The sequence below is a fragment of the Coffea arabica genome, chromosome 4c (assembly GCF_036785885.1).
Source record: "Coffea arabica cultivar ET-39 chromosome 4c, Coffea Arabica ET-39 HiFi, whole genome shotgun sequence".
NCBI classification, from domain to species: domain Eukaryota; kingdom Viridiplantae; phylum Streptophyta; class Magnoliopsida; order Gentianales; family Rubiaceae; genus Coffea; species Coffea arabica.
This window is the reverse complement of record NC_092316.1, coordinates 2,161,324-2,183,344: the sequence shown is the minus strand read 5'-3', so window position 1 is coordinate 2,183,344 and position 22,021 is coordinate 2,161,324. Positions and strand designations below refer to the sequence as shown.

General features: G+C 35.3%; 1 protein-coding gene and 2 long non-coding RNA genes across 6 annotated transcripts; 2 read left to right on the top strand and 1 right to left on the bottom strand.

The window, feature by feature from the left end:
* Window positions 1-2,872: 2,872 nt before the first annotated feature.
* LOC113742586 (protein transport protein SEC13 homolog B) lies at window positions 2,873-13,123 on the bottom strand. Of its 4 annotated transcripts, none has more exons than XM_027270453.2 (3): window positions 12,803-13,073; window positions 5,582-5,757; window positions 2,873-4,010 (listed from the first exon to the last, which is right to left on the bottom strand). In XM_027270453.2, the coding sequence occupies exon 3, from the start codon at window positions 3,933-3,935 to the stop codon at window positions 3,036-3,038; it is 900 nt and encodes a 299-aa protein (XP_027126254.1). In that variant the 5' UTR covers window positions 3,936-4,010; window positions 5,582-5,757; window positions 12,803-13,073; the 3' UTR covers window positions 2,873-3,035. The 4 variants fall into 4 exon arrangements, with proteins under 4 accessions (XP_027126254.1, XP_027126256.1, XP_027126255.1 ...); XM_027270455.2 differs by having other exon boundaries at window positions 5,586-5,757; window positions 12,803-13,059; XM_027270454.2 differs by lacking the exon at window positions 5,582-5,757 and having other exon boundaries at window positions 12,803-13,123.
* A 1,681-nt stretch (window positions 13,124-14,804) lies between these two features.
* Window positions 14,805-16,362, top strand: LOC113742426 (uncharacterized). The gene is made up of 3 exons (XR_011812701.1): window positions 14,805-15,123; window positions 15,308-15,558; window positions 16,261-16,362. It is a non-coding gene; the product is annotated as an uncharacterized lncRNA (long non-coding RNA).
* A 1,187-nt stretch (window positions 16,363-17,549) lies between these two features.
* LOC140004876 (uncharacterized) lies at window positions 17,550-17,804 on the top strand. Its single transcript, XR_011812702.1, has 2 exons — window positions 17,550-17,676; window positions 17,755-17,804. It is a non-coding gene; the product is annotated as an uncharacterized lncRNA (long non-coding RNA).
* Window positions 17,805-22,021: the final 4,217 nt, after the last annotated feature.

Here is a 22,021-nt window from a genome sequence, read left to right as displayed (position 1 = left end):
AATTGCAATTTTAAAAAAAATTAATTGCAGAGTAGTGGGATTTCCTAATTTTTTTCATTATTGAAGTTGGCACGTGGAAGATATGAGATAAACATAATAACAGTGGATAAGTATGGTAGTAACAGTTATGCAGTGGTCGATAAGTAAAGTAATAGCAGTTAAATAATATATGAGAGTATGGAATATAAGATGATTGTGTATTATTCTTCGATTGTGCGAGCGTAAAATGAAAATAATGACATTTTTTAACACCAAATCCATTGCCCGTGCATTATATATAGAAAGACGAGGTCAGTTGGGATTATAAGTTAAAAATGAAAAATTTCTCTTTTTTTTTTGCCCTTTTCTTTTGGGGTGTGTACATAAGTTGATTCTTTTCTCTCTTTTTTTTTTAAAAAAAACAAATTATTTTTTTTTTTAGTTTCTCCTTTTTCTATTTGGGGTGTGTAAATAAATTGAAAATATCTAAAATTATTTTAATTCTAAAGTTTCCAGATGGTACAAAAGGAGTGGGAAGAAATTCACGCAAGTGATATCATCATCGCCATGTGCAACGTGAATAATTAAACCGCAAGCTGTGGAATCTTTAATTGGGCGTAGAAGTGAGCTAGTAGGAATTGATTAATGAAAGAAGGGGAGGGCTGAAGGACAGGGGCTGAAATATTAGAGAGATAAGATCAATTGATGAAATACTAGTCTACTAGTAAAGGGTAGTAATTGAAAATTATTCAACCCCTTTTCCCTTAAGAATCGATCTAGCAGGTTTTGTCGCCGTGACTCTTCCGTTCCATTACTGTCCAAGTCTACAGCCGGATTCTCCCCTGCTTCCTCTCTCTCTCATTATTTTTCTCTCGGGACCTGCGCTCTTCCCTCTTCTTTTTTTTTATAATTTCAATAAATATTTTTCGCTTTGTGTTTCCTGCCTCTGATTTTTGTTTCTCATAATTTATTGCCCCACATATTTATTACTAATAGTACTTTCTACCCTCTAAAACACATGTTATTATTGCTTCCCAAAAAAAAAAAAAAAAAAAAACCATACACGTTATTATATTCCTTAACCCACGTTACCGCACGATGCTTACAGCTCACCTCAAACCAAACGATGCTACGCATCAGCTCCAGGTGTGAATTAAATTACCCATATGTGTATGTGAATTAAAGTACTAACAGAAAAAGCTTTCCTTCATTACATAACATTATTGCTGGTAATTTTTTTTTTTCATTTTTAGGAAATTTCACGCGCTCTTTAGTTTGTAGCTTGAGACGAAGGCATTCAATTCACCCACTTGCTTCCTTTAACCTCGACATTAACTTCTAGCCCGAGTCACCTGTACAAATCCCCATGCCAATCGCTGTTGAGAAATGGATTGGATAAAGTTAAAAATTTGTCAATTCTCACCAATCATAACACGCTAGCCTTTTCTTTTTTTTTTTTATCCTCTAATATTAAATCTTATCATCGAGGTTAAACAAATAAAGTCACTGACCATTTGGTCCAGTGGTCATCACCCTCTTTGATGATGCTGGAGGTTAAGGGTTCAACTTCTTACTCCTTCCCTCTAGATTAACTTAGATTAAGTTACAGAAAATCTACCGTTGTATCGTCTTTAGCAACATCTTTGATCCCACCATCCCTTGGATATATATACATTATACATATATAGAGCCTTTTTTGATACGGAATAAATCTTCAATCTAACATTTTGCCTTTCTAATTGGCTGGTTTTTGCGCCAACTAATCTGGGTTACATTGATTGATTGATTGATTGTACGTACTATGCTGAGCTGTGTTCGTGCTGAGATGTTTACAATAGTAGTCCCTATATTTATCTTTCATTATTCTGGGTTGAATTTAAGAATGAATGAATACTCCTAAATTAGTAGTCAGCATTTACTTTTTGTAGTTGTACGTAACTATATGTATGGCTTTCAAATGGGGTCCGACTTAGCACGTGACGAAGGTGAGGGGATACTGTCAGCCATCATGTGACTGTGAGTGTGAGGCGGACTTTATATGCAAAAATACGCATACAGAATTAGTTATCTTATAGAGTATTATGTGCTGCTAAGATACCACACCTCTTGCCAGTTTATTAGGTTTGAGTTCCAAGTCAGATTGGCCGGCCACGGACCAACTACCAAGCCGTGGTCAAAATTCAAGCTGTTAGTTGCTACAGCCTAAGTACGTTATTATTATTACATTCACGGGCGGGCGGGCGGATAAATTAAGTAAGTAGCTCATAGTCATAGCCGGAAGCGGGATTGGAAGCCCGTTCCGAGCTCTTGCCATAGGTCATTTGCCTCACCGTCTTCTCTTTGATGCTGCCCCACACGTGTGCCAACAGTATGCGTGCATACATGTCCGCAACCAACGTGGCTGCACGTGTAGGATCGTCACGTGAAAGGCACACACTGCACGTGCCTCTTGCCCGCAGCATGTGGCCACATTCATTTTCTCAATCATTACTCCCTTTAATTCCAGGCTTACCGTTGATATGCATGCAAGAAGTTTAGGAGGAACACCTACAAGTGGCCCAACTTACCTTCCTCAAATTGTTTATTGGGCTGCCTAAAAAACAAATCATAGGATTGCGTAACGGGCCCGATGAGAAGGCCCATGAGTTGGAATAGAGCGTCCCATAATGCAACTTTTACTTTTATCCTCCCTGTCGTCTCAATAATTCTCCCGTGAAAAGCGCTAAGCAGCACCAAAACCATATCAATGCCCAGACTAGCAGGAAATGTGTTTTTTTTTTCCACACACGCAGTGGTTGATGGGAGACAGGAATCAATGAAGCTGTTCTCCGCAGGCAAAACTTATGACAATGGCCAGAAATTGAGACGGCAAACTATTCGGTGCGCAAGGGTAGAAGCAGAAAGAGTCTTATCTAGTTAGTATTCAGCTCAAAGGCTCGTCATCATGATCTGGTCCATAACAAGTCAAAGACTACGTGGAGTCCAAGCACATTAGAACCATATATGTGAAATTACAAGAGATACTGCCTGAGAAGAAGTCTGGGTAAATTCAAAAGTCAAACTGTTGTCACCTGCTGCCACTCTCCATCCACTTCTTCCTTCCACAATGTCACGTTGTTACTGCCATCTGCCACGGCAAGTATGTTTCCTGTCAGTGACCATGAGACTCTCCAAACAGGGGTCTTGAAATCCTTCAAAACTTTACCCTCCCATTGATCACCCTCCTTCATCACTGTCCATATGATAACTCTTCCATCTTGAGAAGCACTAGCAATTGTTGACTTTGGGAGTCCCAAATTGGGTGCCCATGCAACATCTCTTACCCAATCAGTATGCATTTGAAGAGCTGGGAAGCAGTCCATCTTCCAGATTCCGTTATAAAGCTTCCACACTTTCACCGCATTATCACATCCTCCAGAGGCAAGCTTCTGAACAGGATCGAGCACACCAGAACCTACAAGAGCACCGGGACCTGTTGATGGTGCCCACGAGACAGAGGTAACGCCAACCGGGTGAGCCTGGTCAATCTGGGATGTATCCCAACTGCCATCAGACCTCGCAGTGAAAATTGATATGTTCCCATCTGAGGATCCACATGCCAAACAAAGGCCCAGCTCATGAGGAGCCCATGCAATAGAATTCACAGAAGCTTTATGGTCACCGAAAAGATGGGCCTGGCTCCACTCATTCTGATTCCCTTCCCTCCATATTATGACTTTTCCATCATAGGAGCATGACGCAACAAGGGACCCAAACTTGGGGTGTGCCCATGCTACTTGCCATACTGGTCCTTGGTGACCGCTTAAAGTTGCAAGAGGCTGCGAGTTTGAGTTACTAACACCAATTATCTTAATGGTGTTATCTGAAGAAGCCGTTGCAAGACGCTTGCCATAGTAGTCCATTGCCACATCATGCACTGTATCCTGGTGACCAGTCTCAATCTTTTGTCCTGGCATCTTGTTAACCAAGTTAAATGAAAATGAGACAGCCTTCACCCCTCCAATTTGCTAGCTCTCAGCACCTTTGACAGCCTGTTTGAGCAAAATTATGTTTAAGAAGAAGTTTCAGGGCTCTACCAAATGTAGAAGTTTACGCACTTCGGCCAAGCTAACAGCAGCATGAACTTGGCTAAGAGATTTTCATTTCATCAGGCATTCTTTATGTTGCATAAATACGACTAATCTTCATAAACATAAAATGACCAGTAAATCAGGTATCATAGGCTTCGGAGGCAGTATTCACGAAAAAAGAAAGAGTTAAATTGTTGCCATGTGCTCCAACTCACTCTGTTACCCACAAAAAAGATAAAACATGGACAACATAAAATGGAAAATTGAATTCAGGTAAAGGAAAAAATTTTCAAACTTATTGCTCTATTGCAGGATGAAGAAATTTTCAAATGAATGAATGAATGATGGTTTCCAATATACAGGATGGAAACGATGATAAATTGTCAGATAATGTGCAACAAAAGTCAATCTACTGCCAATAACTACAAATTGCTTAACATTAGTATGAATCTTCAGCACTGAGAGCAGGTTTACTTCTGATAACCAGAAACACAACTGTATGTAAGAAATTTAGCAGAAAATAGGACGGAATTTATAAGCAGGAACTAATTGACAGGTTAGAGTTTATTGCGTTGCCACTCATTGATCAAGCTATACAGTAATGAAAAACATCAATGTACTAGCTTGATCTTAGTCTGTATGAGAATGCTAGGTACTCGGTGGGAATTACTGCTCAAGGCTGACAACACGCGGGACATCGAAATTAGTTCCACAGAACTACTAAAGTTGATGTAGTAGTAAAAGCAAAGGCAGAAAATGCAAGAAGAAAATCCTGTAATTCCATCCAATTTTCAAAAACCCTACTCCATAAATTTGGATAACTAGTTCGTGCTTTAATATGAGATTCAGAAATGTCATGAGCCCAAAATGCAACAATAAGTAACATTACCATACATGTCAAACAGACATCAATAAGTAACTCACAATTCAGTTCAAAACCATGCTAATGCACTTTAAAAATAAGATAAGATATTGGTGTACCCTTTCATCCAAGAAGGTTTGAAAAAAAAAATTTCTACAAGACATGACAGTGCCATCTTAGAATTTCCCAGACCTCCTTTAAATCAAATTGGTATTCTAATCATCTAACTGAAAATTACAACTACAAGCATATCAAACAAGAAAAGTAAGAGGAAAAAGGATATCAAGTACGCTTTTCTAAGATATCATCCAATAATCTTTTCATCGATGATCAGTAATTAGCCTAACCAAATTTGTGACTTTTGGCCAAGTCAATCTGCTCAACAAGTGGTAAGGAACAACAAACCGAACCAAAAATAAAGGTTTTTCTAGTTTGTACCTTTTTCCCAATTCCCTTGAACCATCAGTGACTTAGATTGATAGATTTTCTAAATTTCTAGACACTAGACATTACACTCAAACTCAAGTTGATAGAACCCTCAAGCACAGAAACCAATCAGGAAAACAACCAAAAAAAAAAAAGCTATTCAAATCGATTATCGAAAACACTAATAGGTAATATGTGGGTTTCAGACTGGCAAAACTAAAGAGACGAAGAGGGAAGAAGTTACACGCCAAGATCTCTGCTGAAATGCCTCCACTCGTGTCAAGTTGTCCCCGACTTCGCGATGGCACAATTCTGCCGCTGCCGTCTAATATAATGCACTCTGAGCTTGCTAAAAGGCCCGTTACAGGTGATTTGTTTTGGGCCCAACTTAGAGCCTTAGCATTGACCAAGGCCCATTACCTGTAATATATTTAAGCGCCAAAAAGATACTACCATTTAATACTTCTCGAGCTGAACCAAAAAGAAATGTACTTTTCAAAATAAAAACTAAAATTTGGTTTGTGCCTTAACATAGTCTATTTTCTCATTTATTATAAATTTATATAAATATAAATAATTTAAATATAAAAAATAACAACAATCCTATATATTCATTCATATTAATTTTAAAATTTAATGTATTCTAAATATTCAATTATTTATTAATTTTAAAAAAAAAATTCGCATACTTTCACTATAATATGATAGTATATATCAAACAATGTATTTCATATCAAAATTTTGATATTTATAAATATTTTTTTTTTAATTTAAATTTGGATTAATCACAATTAATCCCCCTAAAGTATACCTTATTTCTCACTTTACCTCCTAACCATTTTTTTGTCTCACTTTATCCCCTATTGAACAAAATTATCCCTCTACTATTCTAAACTCTTATTTTTCTCTTTTATTTTTTTTCCTTTCCCCTTTTGTGCTCCTTTATTTTCTTTGCCTCTTTTTTCTTTTTTTAATTCTTTCACTTTCTCACAAAAAATCTTCATCTTAATGATTGAAATTTAAAAAAAGAAATTGCAGAGATCTATTTTCTCCTTAAATGATTACAAAATATTCAAACCACTTTCCTAAAATACAATTTTTTTTCAAATTCTTTCAATTTTGGTTTTTCCTCTTTTCTTTTTAGTTTCTCATTTTATTCTCAAGAAAATATCATAAGATGAAATTGTGACCTGATTAATAATCATCAATTGAAATTTGTGACATGTGGCATCATACAAAAAATAAAAATTAGTTTTGATGCCTTTTAAACTTTCACCAAAAAATGCAATTATAAATTCAAGATAAAAATTTTCGTTGAGATGGAGTTTTCTACTAGGAAGGATGAAAGAGAGAAGAAAGAAGAAAGAGAAAAAGAAATAAAAGAGAGGAAAAAAGATAAATGAATAATCAAAATAATAGAAGGGTAATTTTGTCCTATAGGAGGTTAAGTGAGCAAAATTAAAGGTGATAAATTGTTAGATAATGTGCAAAAAAAGTCAATCTAGTGCCAATAACTACAAATTGCTTAACATTAGTATGAATCTTTCCTGCACTAAGACCAGGTTTACTTCTGATAACCAGAAACACAACTGTATGTAAGAAATTTAGCAGAAAAGAGGACGGACTTTATAAGCCGCAGGGCCAATTGATCAGAATATTATTAGATGACAAAAAAATCGGTCAAATATGGTGGCTTGGCTGCTTGGTATCAATATATGCCCATCGTGACGCACGATGGGCAATTTTTTTTTTTTTTTAAAGCTTTCTGGCCTTGCGCCATATAGGAGCAATGGCCAGAGAATTCAGAATTTAAAAAAAAAAAAATCTTTCTGGCTGTCACGCCATGTAGGAGTGACGGTAAGAGAATTTAGAATACCAAGCATGAAAAAATCTAGCATCCTTTAAAATGCTAAAATGAAAAAAGTACCTTTTAAAAAGTATTTTAAAAAAAGAGATAAAACTTTTATTCCATAAATACCCTTTAATGCATGTATATAAGTCGTATTAGTAAAAGAATAAAAACAATTAAGACTTAGGAATAGTTAATAAACACATTTAACCACCTAAAAAGTTCACATTTAATAAATTAGACAATACAAATAAGTAATAAAACTATACTAATGATTATAAAATTCAGTAAAATAGACTAATCATCTCTTTTAATTTAATGTTTGCTGTGATTCTTATGATTTTGAACTGAAAAATTTCAAATTTTATTATTCTTTTCCCTTATTTCTCCGTTATTAATTAAATGTGAATATATAGTTCTAGATTTATGGTCATCTTAAAAATTTAAATTATCTAAAAGAATATTTATAAAAAATGAATGTCTATCAAATTTTTGATATGTGATACATTGTTTGATATATACTATTATATTATAGTGAAAGTGTGCAAACAAATTTTTAAAAATTAATAAATAATTGAACATTTAGAATACATTAATTTTTTAAAGTTAATATGAATGAATATGTAGGATTGTTATTAATTTTCTTATTTAAATTATTCATATTTATATAAATTCACAATAAATGAGAAAAGAGACTCTGCTAAGGCACGGGAAAATTTTAGTTTTTGTTTGGAAATGTACATTTATTTTTGGTTGGGTGAGAACTATTAAATATCTTTTTGGGCCCAGATAAATTACACGTAATGGGCCTTGATCAATGCTCAGGATTTACGTTCGGCCCGAAACAAATCACCCGTAACCGGCCTTCTAGCAAGCTCAGTCTGAGTTGCTCAGAGGGTGTTATTCGAGACGGCAGCGGTGGAATTGTGCCATCGCGAAGTCCGGGAGACAACTGGACTCGAGTGGAGGCGTTTCAGCAGAGATCTTGGTGTCTAAGTCTTCACTCTTCGTCTCTCTAGGTTTGCCGGTCTGAAACGCAAATTTTACCTACTAGTCTTTTCGATAATCGATTTGAATAGCCTTGTTTTTATTTTTTTTTCGTTGTTTTCCTGATTGGTTTCTACTTTCTATGCTTGAGCGTTCTATCAACTTGAGTTTGAGTATAATGTCTAGTGTCTAGAAATCTAGAAAATCTATCAATCTAAGTCACTGATGGTTCAAGGGAATTGGAAAAAGTTTTTTGGTTCGGTTTGTTGTTCCTTACCACTTGTTGGGCAGATTGACTTGACCAAAAATCACAAATTTGATTAGGCTAATTACTAATCATAGTTGAAGAGATTATTAGATGATATCTTAGGAAAGCGTACTGGATACCCTTTTTCCCCTTACTTTTCTTGCATAATATACTCGTTCGTAGTTGAAATTTTCAGTTAGATGATTAGGATACCAATTAGATTTAAAGGAGGTCCGGGAAATACTATGACGGAGCTGTCGTCATGTCTTGTAGAAATTTTCTTTTTTATACCTTCTTGGATGAAAGGATACACCAATATCTTATTTTATTTTTAAAGTGCAGTAGCATGGTTTTGAACTGAATTGTGAGTTACTTATTAATGTCTGTTTGACATGTATGGTAATGTTACTTATTGTTGCTTTTTTTGGGCTCATAACATTTCTAAATCTCATTTTAAAGCATGAACTAGTTATCTAAATTTATTGAGTATGATTTTTGGAAATTGGATGGAATTACAGGATTTTCTTCTTGCATTTTCTGCCTTTGCTTTGACTACTTCATCAACTTTAGTAGGTCGCATTTTCTGCCTTTGCTTTGACTACTTTATCAACTTTAGTAAGTCGGTGGAACTAATTTCGATGTCCTGCGTGTTGTCAGCCTTAAGCAGTAATTCACACTGAGTACCTAGCATTCTCATACAGACTAAGATCAAACTAGTACATTGATGTTTTTCGTTACTGTATAGCTCGATCAATAAGTGGCAACGCAATACACTAACCTGTCAATTAGTTCCTGCTTACAGCCTAAAATCTTTATAATCACACCATGAGAGCCCGAATTCTTGGATTAGCGGCCTGGTACACGAAGCTTCTGAAAAAATCTGTCACACTTGAAGAACTGGGCAGATCTTTGGTGGCGAAGTGTCTCATTCAAATGGAGACTAAAGTCCTCCCAAATAGGAGGACTGAGCCTGGTTCCGTGAAAATCGTGGTTCATCCATCCACGTTTCAAAAACTACATCTGGCCGAGCACATTCCGTACTCTTTCAAAGACTTGTTCGAAGACCCAGATGAAACCAGGACAAAAAAGTTTTCTGATTTACTGTTTTTATTGTCAATTTTAGAATACGGTGGGTTATTAGCTGGAATCAAACTTGAAACCGACGAAGGAAAGGCTCTCGTAAAGAATCTGTTCGGCGGATATGAGGTGGATTCAAACATAGCTGACTTTGATATGGATTCCGAGCTGCAAATTATCGAGGCTTTGATATTAAAACTTAAAAAAGGTTCCGCTCAAATCCTCGGCAGGGAAGAAGAGTCTGAAGGAAGTAGTGGAGAAGAAACTGAAGGGATTGGTGCATAGGTGGTTTAGTTTAACTTTCGTTGGCTTTGTTTTTTGTTGTATAATCAGTCTTCTGTTCTTAACTTGTGAAAATGCTTGGTACCAGACATGGTTTCTGCTTTTGCCAAGGTTTCATGTTCGTTGGCTGCTTTTTTTCCTTTTTTCCTCATCATTGTCTAATCCCTAAATTCTGTTAGCTATCTGAAACTCTAAATGGAATGGGATTCCTTGATTAAGAATTGTCATCCTGCGTTTTTGTGTGATTCCTTATACATTTACATACATTTCAGTGATTAAAATTTAGCTTTGAATACCAGTTAGTCACAAATGTATCTAATTACTAGCAAAAATTTTAAAAATGTATATTAATTTTACATATATGGATTCTTATTCATGAATTTTGTCGCATATAAACTGCATTTAATTTACATATAAATATTCATATATTAGCTTACACATGTTGTTCGTCAACAAATTTGAGCAAGCATTGAATTTTCATTGTACATAGAATTATACTAATTTGCAGTTTGAAAAATATAGGGTCTATTTGGATAGCTTGTTTTTGGGACTGTTTTTGAAAAACTGTTTTTCACATTCCAAATGCTACAATAAATGTGTATTTCAAAAACAACTCCAAAAACACCATATCCAAACAATATATCAAAAACAACTCCAAATAAATATTTAATATGTTTATTTCAATTTTTATATTTCAATTATGTATAGGATATATATATATATATATAATATTAATTTAAATATATTTATTTATACATATTATAAATATTTTATTTTATAAATAAATATATATTGGATAAAATATATTTTTATATATTTATATAAATATTATATATTATAAATTATATAAATGATATATAATAATATGTAATTATACATGTATAAAAATATTATATATTATATATATTTGATATATACATAATATATATTATATATATTATACATTTATATAAATGTACATTTATACATAATATATATATTTATGTATATTTATAATATACTTTTATATTATGTATTATATATAATATAATACATTTATAATATATTTATACATTTATATTAATATACATAATATTAATTATACATTTATATATAATATTAATACATTTATATTTAATATATTAATACATTTATACATAATATTAACATATATTTATAATTTATTAATTTATACATTTATATAATATTCATTTATAATTTATACACATTTATACATTTATAAATATATTTATATTATGTATCATATATAATATATTTATTATATATATATATATTTATATGTATTATAAATAAATATATTTATTTATAAATATTTATAAATGTATTATAAATGCATAAATGTATATAAATATAAAAATATAAAATTTATAATCTATAATTTATACATTTATATAATATTCATTTATAATTTATACACATTTATAATAATATACATTTATACATTTATAAATTTATAAATATATTTATTTATAAATTTATTATAAATGCATAAATGTATAAAAACATAAAAATTATAAACTATAAATTATAATTTATACATTTATATAATATTCATTTATAATTTATACATAGGGGTGCAAACGAGCCGAACCGAGTCAAACATTGAACTTATCGAGCCAGACTCGACTACTGTATATTCGAGTTCGAACTCGAGCTCGAGAAAATTGAGCTCGAGCTCGACTCGACTAAGTAAGAAACTGGCTCGAGTTCGACTCGATAAGGCTCGACAAGAGCTCGAAATGGCTCGAATTCAGCTCAAAAATTTCTATCACTAAACATAACCAGCTTTATTTAACCCGACTCCAATAGCACGTTTTAACCTATTCAATGCCTTGCAAACTTGAATATAACAATTCCAAACATGAATTAAAAGTAACAACAAACAAGTTTTTCATTGTCCAATAAATGAGATCAATTTTTTTTTCAATAACAGCCCATCTAGTAACAGAAATATAACAGAAATGAAAGAAAAAGGAACATCCTGAAGCATACAAAGTGCTCCACACGATTAACTCTGTTGAGAAAGTATGAAACAACTTCTAAGCAAAAGGAACATCCTGAAACATACAAAACTGAGCCTAAAACATAAACAGCAAAAAAACCCAAATTGCAGCTAGTAAACTCTTTTCCTAATGTCTATAAACTCCTGTTTTCCCAGGTTTGGAATATTAAATGTAGTGCAACGCAAATCCAATCGTAACATAAGCCAAGATTATGTAAAATAAAAAAAATCATATCAAAGATTATGTTTAATTACCTTCTTAGTTGAGTTTTGCATATTTACTCTTACCCTTGACTAAATATCATCAAAGTCATTCCATTTACTCTTAGTGCACAAATCTGTCATATCTTTAACATTTATACTTTCTCCTATCACCAGCAGCCGAAAAGGCCATTTATACTTTAACATTGATTAAGTTCACTAAGCACATAATTTCTAAACGCAATCCAGCTTGCATTTTCTAACAGGACAAGCTAAAAATTACCCCAGAATGAGAAAATAAAAAGTGAACAATCAAAAACTACAAACCAAAATTATTTCAATCAAACAGAAGGTATATTCCATGAAAATGTATGTAAGAAGTTAAAAAAAGAAACCCAACGTTCTTACCAATCTTCAAAAACCGTCCTAAATCCAAACTAAAAAAAAAAAAAAAGAAAATAAGGAGAAAAAAATACATAGACAAAAACGCTTGTTCCAACTTCCAATCAATATCAGTACAATCTTAATTCACCGAATACCTGAGAAGAGACAAATTTTTTTTTTCGGCTAATTGATTGAAATTGGGGACGGAAATGGGAAGGAAGAGGCGATCTAAGTCTAACGAGAGCTCCAGCTCCGTCGCCATTAACAGGAAAGAGGAAATTAATAGTAATAATTTTACATCTATACATTCTACAACAGGAACGAGGTGAAGAAGTCGATCTGGCTTTAATGACAGGAAACAATCACTTATTCTACCACCAAGCATCATTATACAGCAACAAAAACAGAGAATAAGGGAATAAGAGTGATGGATTACCTGTTCGCGAGGCCCTCCACCAATGGAGCTGATGAAATGTCTACCGTAGCTGAGTCTAACGTTGGCCAACAAACTGGGACTCGGAGAGAAAGGGCTCTTCAATTGAAGGACGGCAGTGGTGGTGGCAGAAGTGGCCAACTGGTGAGTGGTGAAAACAGTGGTAGCGGCGGCTAGGGTTTGCTTTTGATTTGGGGAAAGAGGAATGCCGAGTTGCCGACAGCGGAACAGCCGAGTGGGAAGAAGAAAGAGGCGTGTTTGTGTTAGGGGTGTCCGCTGTCTTGGTCCTTAGTCCTTTGAGAAATTGTATCTAGTTTCTAGTTTAGTAATTAGTTAAATAAGTAGGGGTATTTATGTAATTTTACACGGCTCGCGAGCTCGCGAGGCTCGAACTCGACTCGTATTATAAACAAGCTGGCTCGAACTCGATATTGACTGAGCTCGAGTCGAGCGTTGACCGAACTGCTCGCAAGCAACTCGATTCGTTTGCACCCTGTTTATACATTTATAAATATATTTATATTATGTATTATATATAATATAACACATTTATATATTTTTATATAAATAAATTTATTTATAAATATTTATAAATATTTATAAATATTTATAAATATATTATAAATGTATAAATGTATATTGTTATAAAAATATAAAAATTATAAATTATAAAAATACTCGAAAATATGTTTTAAAAATACATCAAAAAATAATCCATAAAACATCTATAGTAGAAGTTTGGAATATAGTTTTTGAAAAATAATTCCAAAAATAACTAATTTAAACGGACTTGTATTTGAAAAACGAAATGCTACAGTGTTGTTTTTGAAAAACAACCCTAAAAATAGCTAATCCAAGCAGAGCCATAATAATCTTCCATTTCCACTTTGAAATTTTGATCTTCCTAACTTAAATGTTATTAGACTCCACAGCAAAATCATTAAGTTATAAAACCAAAATCTTTGATTAGGATTAGTGCAATAAAATCGTTTAGATATCTCTTCCAAGAAATAAAGAGCAAAGAAAAGAGTGAAAGAAAGAAAGAGGGCAGCTAGTGCAGTGAATTTGTATGGCCTTTCGTTTCACTTTTGCTACAAAATTCATGTTCCCAAATACATCCCATTTGCTGGTCCTTTTTTTTTTTTGCCGCTTGTCCCCAGCCGTGCCCAATTAGCCCCGCTGGGGACAGGCTAATTAAAAAAAAATTATAGGCCGCTGATCCACTGACATTTTTGCAGAGTTTCTGACAATTCGTTCTGCGGTCGTGCCCAGTCAGCACGACAGGTATAGAATGAGAAATGGTATGTGTCAGAAATACATTTGTGCGATGTTTTTTTTTTTACATATATTCTAAGCAATTAGCCAAGCTTCTGTGAGCCAAACTATGTAGATATTCCACACCTCTTGCAACGTCTAAAGTAATAGATAACCTTCTTGTCCATGATAAAGGTTCTAGGTTCAGGTTCTTCCACCGAAAGAGATGTCTACTTAGAGCCCCTTGATTCATTAACCATATAGACTAAGGGCGGAGCCACGGGATCCACGTCGGACGTGGTCGTCCTCCGCGTGGCGGCTGGGGATTCATTTGTTTGATGCTGGCGTGGAGCGGATGCGTTCTTTATTTTTTCCCCCGCACTGTTTTCTTCTTTTCTTTCTTTCTGCTCAGTGGGAGGCTGGCTGAGGTCGTCGGTCACCTCTCTGCCACTTCGTCAGTCTCCTCTGTACCAACTCCACCAACTCCAAGCTTTTCCTCCTTGTGCACTCGTCTTTGCAGTCCAAGTTTTACCCTCAATTTCACCCTCCCCTCTGCTGTTGTGCTTCCTCCGCATTTTCACCCTCACCTTGCTGTTCATTTTATGCCCTTACACGTTTTCCACCTTGTGAGACCCGTCTTTCATTGGTCCTGTTTGCCTGCATCCGTTAGGTTGGCCCCGTCAGGTGCCTCTCTGCTCACTGAGCCAGCTCGTCTCTGCCGGCTCCATCTTCCTTCTGGCTACATCAACCACCTCCACTTCTCCATTTTTTTCTTCTTTGAAAGCCTACCTTTTCATTTCTTTTTTTTTCCTTTCTTCTTTCTTCCTTTACCCACGGGACCAAAACAGAAAAATGCAGACGATTCCTTTGTCTCACATCTTGGTTGGAGAGTGTTCGTCCAACTTGTTTTCATTTTTCCTCTTTCATTGTTTCTCTGTTTTTCCTTCTAACTGACTAACTGATAACGTCTAATTCTAATTCTATTCTAACAAGACCTAAACTCCTAAACTAAGCCCTAGGGTTCTTGACGTCGCGCCATCGTTTCTCCAAACCCCTCAGGCAACGAAATGGTAAGGCGGCTCTTCACCACCAAGTTATTTCTGTCTTCTCGATGATGATTGTTACTGATACACATATATGCAGATGCTGCATTCTAATTTCCAATCTTTCGTTTGGTTTTGAAAAAATTGACATATCTCTGACATTTTGAGTTCTTTGTGTTGTCATTGATGGATGATTTTTTCTGTTTTGAAGGCTCCAAAGAGAGGTGCGAGGGCTCCAGCTGCAGTGGCGAGGAGGAAAACCGAGAAGGTGGCCAATCCTCTGTTCGAGAAGCGTCCGAAGCAGCTCGTAATTCGAGGAGCCCTCCCACCGAAGAAGGATCTCACCAGGTTCGTCAAATGGCCTCTCAATGTCCGGATCCAGAGGAAGAAGAGGATCCTCAGGCAATGCTTGAAGGTCCCTCCGGCGCTCAACCAGTTCTCCAAGACTCGACAAAAATCTTGGTCGCCTCTCGCTCACTCGCTTTTTATTTATTATGATGTTTCCCTTTTTTCTTAATGTTATACGATGATTTTTATCGGGACTCTGAGTTCTTCACCTTGATTGCACCATCTTGACAACCCTGGTCTGGTATTTGACTGCTGTAAAGAAAAATCCAGTTATTTTCTTGACATAAATCTGTGCTTTCTCGCATATTGATCACCTATTGCACTTGTAATCATACTTCAAATGCTTACTCATTCTTATTCCCCCCCTTTCTCTCTGATGATTGCGTAGAATAGGATCCCATGGTTGAGCAGGGCAAACGGTGTTGCTGTAACTGAATAGGAAATGAAATCTTTACGTAAATTTAAAAATCATTCTTTTATGGTTCTTAGCCAACTGGATATGCCAAATGTGGTAAATAGAAAGAAATTGAGGTTGCTCGGATCATAATATTTGTACATGGTAACTGTACATTGTCTTCCCCTATAATCTCTTGGATGACTAGAAACTGAGTCGTAATGTGTCGCTCTATCTGTTGTCATGAAATTGGTTAAAGCTAATAATTTGCTGTGGTAGATTCAAGGGAGTCTCTAAATTTGTCCCTATCTTAATAATACCAGTCAAGGAGATATCCTGTTTCCTTTCAGGGTTGCCATTTCGCTGCTTCATTTTTTCTCTTGCCAATGTATGTATTTTCTGATGCTCCCATTGATATGCAGCAACAAATCTGTTCAAGATGCTTCTCAAGTACAGGCCTGAGGACAAGGCAGCCAAAAAAAGAGCGTCTTCTCAAGAGAGCTCAAGCTGAGGCTGAAGGGAAAGCTTCTGATGCTAAGAAGCCAATCGTTGTCAAATACAGTTTACAGCATGTGACGTGCCTTGTTCAGCAGGTCTTTATCGTACTTTTCTTCTATATTCTTGTTGACCTTGGTCGATCAATCCTTGGTTTTGATGATTAACAAACCAAAATGTAGATTTGGTCTAATGTTTTTATGTGAGAAATTTGTTAGAATCAGGTTCAATGGTGTCAAGGAAAGAAAACCAACCAAATGAAGAAGCAAAATCAGGTCACTCATGTCGGACGGCCAAAAGGAAACTATCGGACGTCCGAAAGGATGAAGAACATCAAGAAGGAAACTCTGTCGGACGCTCGTGAGGAAGCATCGGACGTCCGGAAGGATCGGACGCACGCCTAGGACGCACATCGATCGCATCGGACGTCCGAGAAATTTCGCAAAGATTTGATGACTCTCTGCCTACGTTCGGACGCAGGGTTCGGACGTCCGACAGGTGGTTCGGACGTCTGACAGGCACCTGTCGGACGTCCGACAGGCCAACGGCTAGTTTTGACAGCAATTAATATTTGACCGTTGGAGAGTCTTTTGGAGCCATTTCTCACCTTCTATAAAAACCCCAAAGCACAAGAAGACTAGAGACTTTTGCCAACACAAAATACAAGCTTACAAGTGAGATTTTTGAGTAGAAAGATTCTTTGTTGGTTGTATAAGGGGTTGGGGAAGTTGGGTTGTGAGGTTGCTCAAGTGAAGGTTACTCTCTTGGAGTAGTAAAGCCTTGGTGAAGGTGAACCAATCACTTGGAGTGGTAAAACCTTGGTGAAGGTTGTCTCATTTGTATAAAATAGTTCTTAATTGGGTGAGTGATCTTTCAAGTGTAGGTTGTTGAGGGTTAACTAGAATAGTTGTAAAACTCCTTGGTTCAACCAAAGAGTATTTGGGGTGAGGAAGGAGTGAGCCTTCACTTGTACATCTTGGTTAGCATCGCCATCAATTGAAGAGGCTATTGGTTTGATATTTGGTTTGCATTTCTTATCTTTTCTCTTTAATTAAGTTTTCTTTATTGTGCTTAAATTTGATATATCTTTGTGCATCATTGTGAATTTGTTTGTACTCATTGGGTTGCACCGGGCTCTTACAATTCTGTTGGTTTTCTGTAGTGTCTCACTCTTGGTAGTACAAGCTGTGGCTCATAGAAATTATTTTCTGCAGAACAAGGCACAATTGGTTGTTATTGCTCACGATGTGGACCCAATCGAGTTGGTTGTTTGGCTTCCTGCTTTGTGCAGGAAGATGGAAATTCCCTATTGTATTGTGAAGGGAAAATCGCGATTGGGAGCGGTAAGTTTCCGTGTTTGTGGAGCCTTTTTGGACGCTTTTATTGTAGCCAGGACTGATGTAATTGACACTCTCTCGCAGATTGTTCATAAGAAAACTACATCAGTCTTGTGCCTGACCTCAGTGAAGAATGAAGATAAGTTGGAGTTCTCAAAAGTTTTGGAGACCATTAAGGTGATACGTAATTTCCTACAGGTTGTACAAGTAATGATATTGTGATTCAACTTAAGGGGACATAGCTATAACAAAATATGTGTGTTATACACTAATATGTATTATTACCTTTTAAGATGGCTTTTCTTTCCACCTCATTTATCACATATATTCAATAGATGATTTTACCTTTTCTTAATCTCTTTTTTCCAATTTACCTAATTCAATATGTATTGTCAGGTTCTCTATACTGAGCTGACGAACATTATGATTTGGTATCTAACATTTGACAGTTAGTTAAGGTACTTTCTGTCATACTCTTTGTTCTTTAATAGTTATCAAGAAATTGTGGGCCTTTTGCAATATGTATGTGTTTTGTTTGTCCACTGCAACTATGTATTATCAGGAATTTGTATTTAATTATATGCTTTTGGTATTATGTTAAATATGTTCTAAGTGATACGAAATAGGACTCTACTTCTTCTAAATTTTCAAGTCTCAACTTGTGCACTGATTATTAAAACCATTGACATTCATGTATTTGCTAATACTTGGGTGTTCGATTTTAGTTTGCCAAGTTTCATATCTGTTAATTTCAATGAATTCATTTGAATGAAGACAATAAATAATGCTTTGCATTTGATGCTTGCAAATAATCAGTGATTCATTCCACTGGGGCAGATCTTGCTTTATTTTTTTTAATCTTTAATCCCTTTTTAAAAACTAGAAGTGAGATTTTTTGTCCGTCATAAGTCTCTCAATTTGTAAACCTTCCAATATATAAGTTGTTGACTGGAATTGTTTACAGCCTAGAGGGGCTTGACTTTTGATGATAATTTCATGGGACTTCAAAAAATTAATGATAAATCTCATTTTGTGCTTGTGAAATGAATGGTGGAATTTTCTCTTTCTGTGAGGCAGAAGTGTTGTTTGGATTTAAGCATTTGTCTTCTATTATTTTCTTTAATATGCTTTTAGTACTTCTGGAATTTTCTTTAATTAGCCAGTTCTCAGCCTTTTCATTTGCATGCTGTACAGGATATTTTTCGGTTGACTTTAGCTGCATTCGAGAAGTTGTCGCTTTTCTCTTGTCGCTGTTATGCTAAAGCTTTGCACATTCTTGAAATCGTTGTGAAGGTCAAATGCTGCATCATCTTGCTGGACATAGGCTGCGACTCGTTGGTCACTAAAATCTTTGAAATCCTTCTAAGTACCATTAAGTAAGCCTAAGATGTTACAGCTAATTTTTAATATGTATTTTTATTGTCAAGACATTTTGATTAACTGCCTTTTCTCTTTGGATTTTGTAGTAATTGATATTTGTTAGCTTCTTTAAATTAACTCTAATACTAACAATTAAGGTTATCTTGAATTCGAACTTGTAATAGCATTCCCATTATGTTCAACCTTCTTTCCTGCAAATATGATCTGCTTTCAACTTGGTGAACTCCTCATTTAGCAGCAATGAAATTGAAAATTTTGCTGGACTCATGGCAAACCTTTATTATTCGTTGTCGAGTGATCAACTCATGGTATGCAATGCAACTTGCCTAACGGAGTAATTTAGAAAGTATACCAAATTAAACAAATTAGAGGTATTCATTTGCTAATCTTGCACCTGTCTCATGCAAGTCAACACATTCAATTGTCATGCACTGATTGTTGTTCTGTGTTTGAATGTCTAATACAAGGTTCAACCACCCAGAAGCTGTATTCTCATACATGGAAGATATTATGACTTGGCTTTTAGATGAGAGTGATGACATCCCATTGGGTCTTTTAAAGCCGCTTCTAGCTAGTGTGAAAAAGGAAAACCAGGTACCCTTCCTTATATAGATCTCTGTTTCATTTATTCTTGTTCTTGTTTTATTATTACTCAGTTACCTTTATTGTTTGCCTCAGATTACTTCACCCGTTTCCTCTTGGTTAGGAGAGAAAGTATTTAAGAACTGCTCAACTAAAGTAAGACCTTATCTTATGAATGCAGTGAAGTTGATGAGGCTAGATATTAATGATTATGCCGATATAGTTGCTTCATTATGCCGAGATATGCCAGCTGGGGACAATGTGGTGCGATATCTTCTATCCTTCAACTGACTTCTTTTTTGGCAAAAGGCAGATGTAGTTATGATCTGTACTCATCTCCAAATGTTCATGCTTGATTCTGATATAGTTTTTCGTTGCTTATTGTATTTGTGATGATGGAAATACGTTTGGACTTCCTAAAATTTCTTGTTCGTTCTCCTTCACTTTGTGTATAATGAGACATTAGAAAATATACTAGCACTCATCTTCCCATAACTAATAGCAAAATTTGAAGTCATTCAGTAAGTTAATCAACTTTAAGAAGTAACTTATGCTGTCAGTGGTTGTTCATTCAAATTATGTTATGTGTCCCAGATGTGAGACTGAATCTGTTGTCTCTCATGCATCAGGAAGCTTTTTTAGTCTTTAAGTTTGGAGTTCTTTAAGTTGCAAAGTTGACTTTTTCCTGAAGATGAGAAAAAGGTTCTTGTAAGCAAAATTAGCAGACCAGGCATATCAAATGGTTGGTATTCCCCTTAGACCGGATCTATCATTCATCTACATGTTTTCTTTCTTCTTTTTTAATCAACAAAAAGAAGAAAACAAAGAAGGCACTTTAATGTTTTTTTGTTTAGTTTTTGTTTCTTTCTTTATTGTCTTGAATTTGCAGTTACTCACAATCACATTTTGCTTCTCATAGATTGAGGACAATGGATTGAAAGTCCACGAGAAGGAGAAAAAGAATAAACTTTCCAGGTTGTGCGATTTTTTTAAATTTATTTTTCAGTCTTTTTCCAATTTTACTTTAGCCTTCAAATTTTTGTTTTCGCTTTTTTTTTTTTTGTAAGAAAAGTTTCTGTAAGAAGTTTCATGGGAAATCTTGCAATTCCGCAATGGGAATCTGCCAGCCTTCTGATTTCTGATCTTCCATTTCGTCCATGTAATAAGAGGAGAGGCATCTAATAATCTTTTTTATAATTAATATCTGAATTTGTTTGGATCATAACATTTAAGGGCTTTGATATGCTAATGGCTTATTTTCTAATATCAAAGCTCTTTGGGAAGCTGCAGTAAGGATCGCAGGCTGTATAAAATGTTATTTGGAAGGTCTAATGCATGCATTCTGCTTTCTGGTACAATTTGATAAAAAGATGTTGCATATGCAAGGTGAATGCTGCTCTAAGTGTTTGCATAACCAATTGGACACCTTGCATCCCTCTGGTCTTCTTGAATGTTTAGCTGTGATCATACTGCTTCTCAAAAGCAGTCAGACAGTTAGATATGGTGTGTTACCAGGGATTCTTAAATCATTTTCCAGGTGTTTGAAACTCAACCTTTTACGCTCTAAGGATTCATTCTCGCCACTATTACTAGCTAAACGTTAATTGGGCATGTATACCACCGCGCACAGCGCGGTGTTACCACCTAGTATATTCATAAACAAGTAGCCTCTCATTTCCTTCCATAGAGTAACCGAGAAGGGAAACCAGATGACGATGCCGGACCTTGGAGAGAACTTCATTTCTGCCTGGAATTCCTTCAAAGCCTTGATGGTAATTGTCCCTGCTTCCATTCTCTTCACTGCTATCTGAGTTCCATCTTCTAGTACCCCTTCATTGCTATCTTCTAGTTCTATCTGAGTTCCATCTTCTCTTCACTGCTACCTGAGTTTTTTGCTTCATATTTTTTTTTTCATCGACTTGTGTAACTAGACCAGCCTTTTTCTTTTGACTTTTTGCAACTGCTTCCAGGCTGTCAGTGCTTTTTTTAGAAAAAAAAAATTGACTTTTGGGCAGCAATAGTTCAAGACCACACCATTGTCAGAGTCATAAATCATAGATGTCCGATTTTTCTTTTTTTTTTTTTGACAATATTCTGAGTAATTAGCCGCGACAAATGGACCACACTTATTTCGCTGCAAGAGTTTAAACGGTCAAATAATTTTCAACATTGATTCTAATCCGCAGAGAAACACTGCAAAATCTTGGCATGGTTTGCAACTCACAAGATAATAGTGCTGATCTTTTTACAGCGCTTCCTTGTTCCCCGAAATCAGAGAATGTTAATTAATGAGCACCATAGCTGAAAGTTCATTCTTTTTTACAAGCAGTAATGGCTAGTGTAGTCATAAAAGAATCAGCTTCTAGGGCCACAGCCCAAATATTTCCTG

Excerpts from the sequence above, each read along its gene's own strand:
- LOC113742586 (XM_027270454.2), bottom strand. The coding sequence starts at position 3,935 with ATGCCAGGACAAAAGATTGAGACTGGTCACCAGGATACAGTGCATGAT.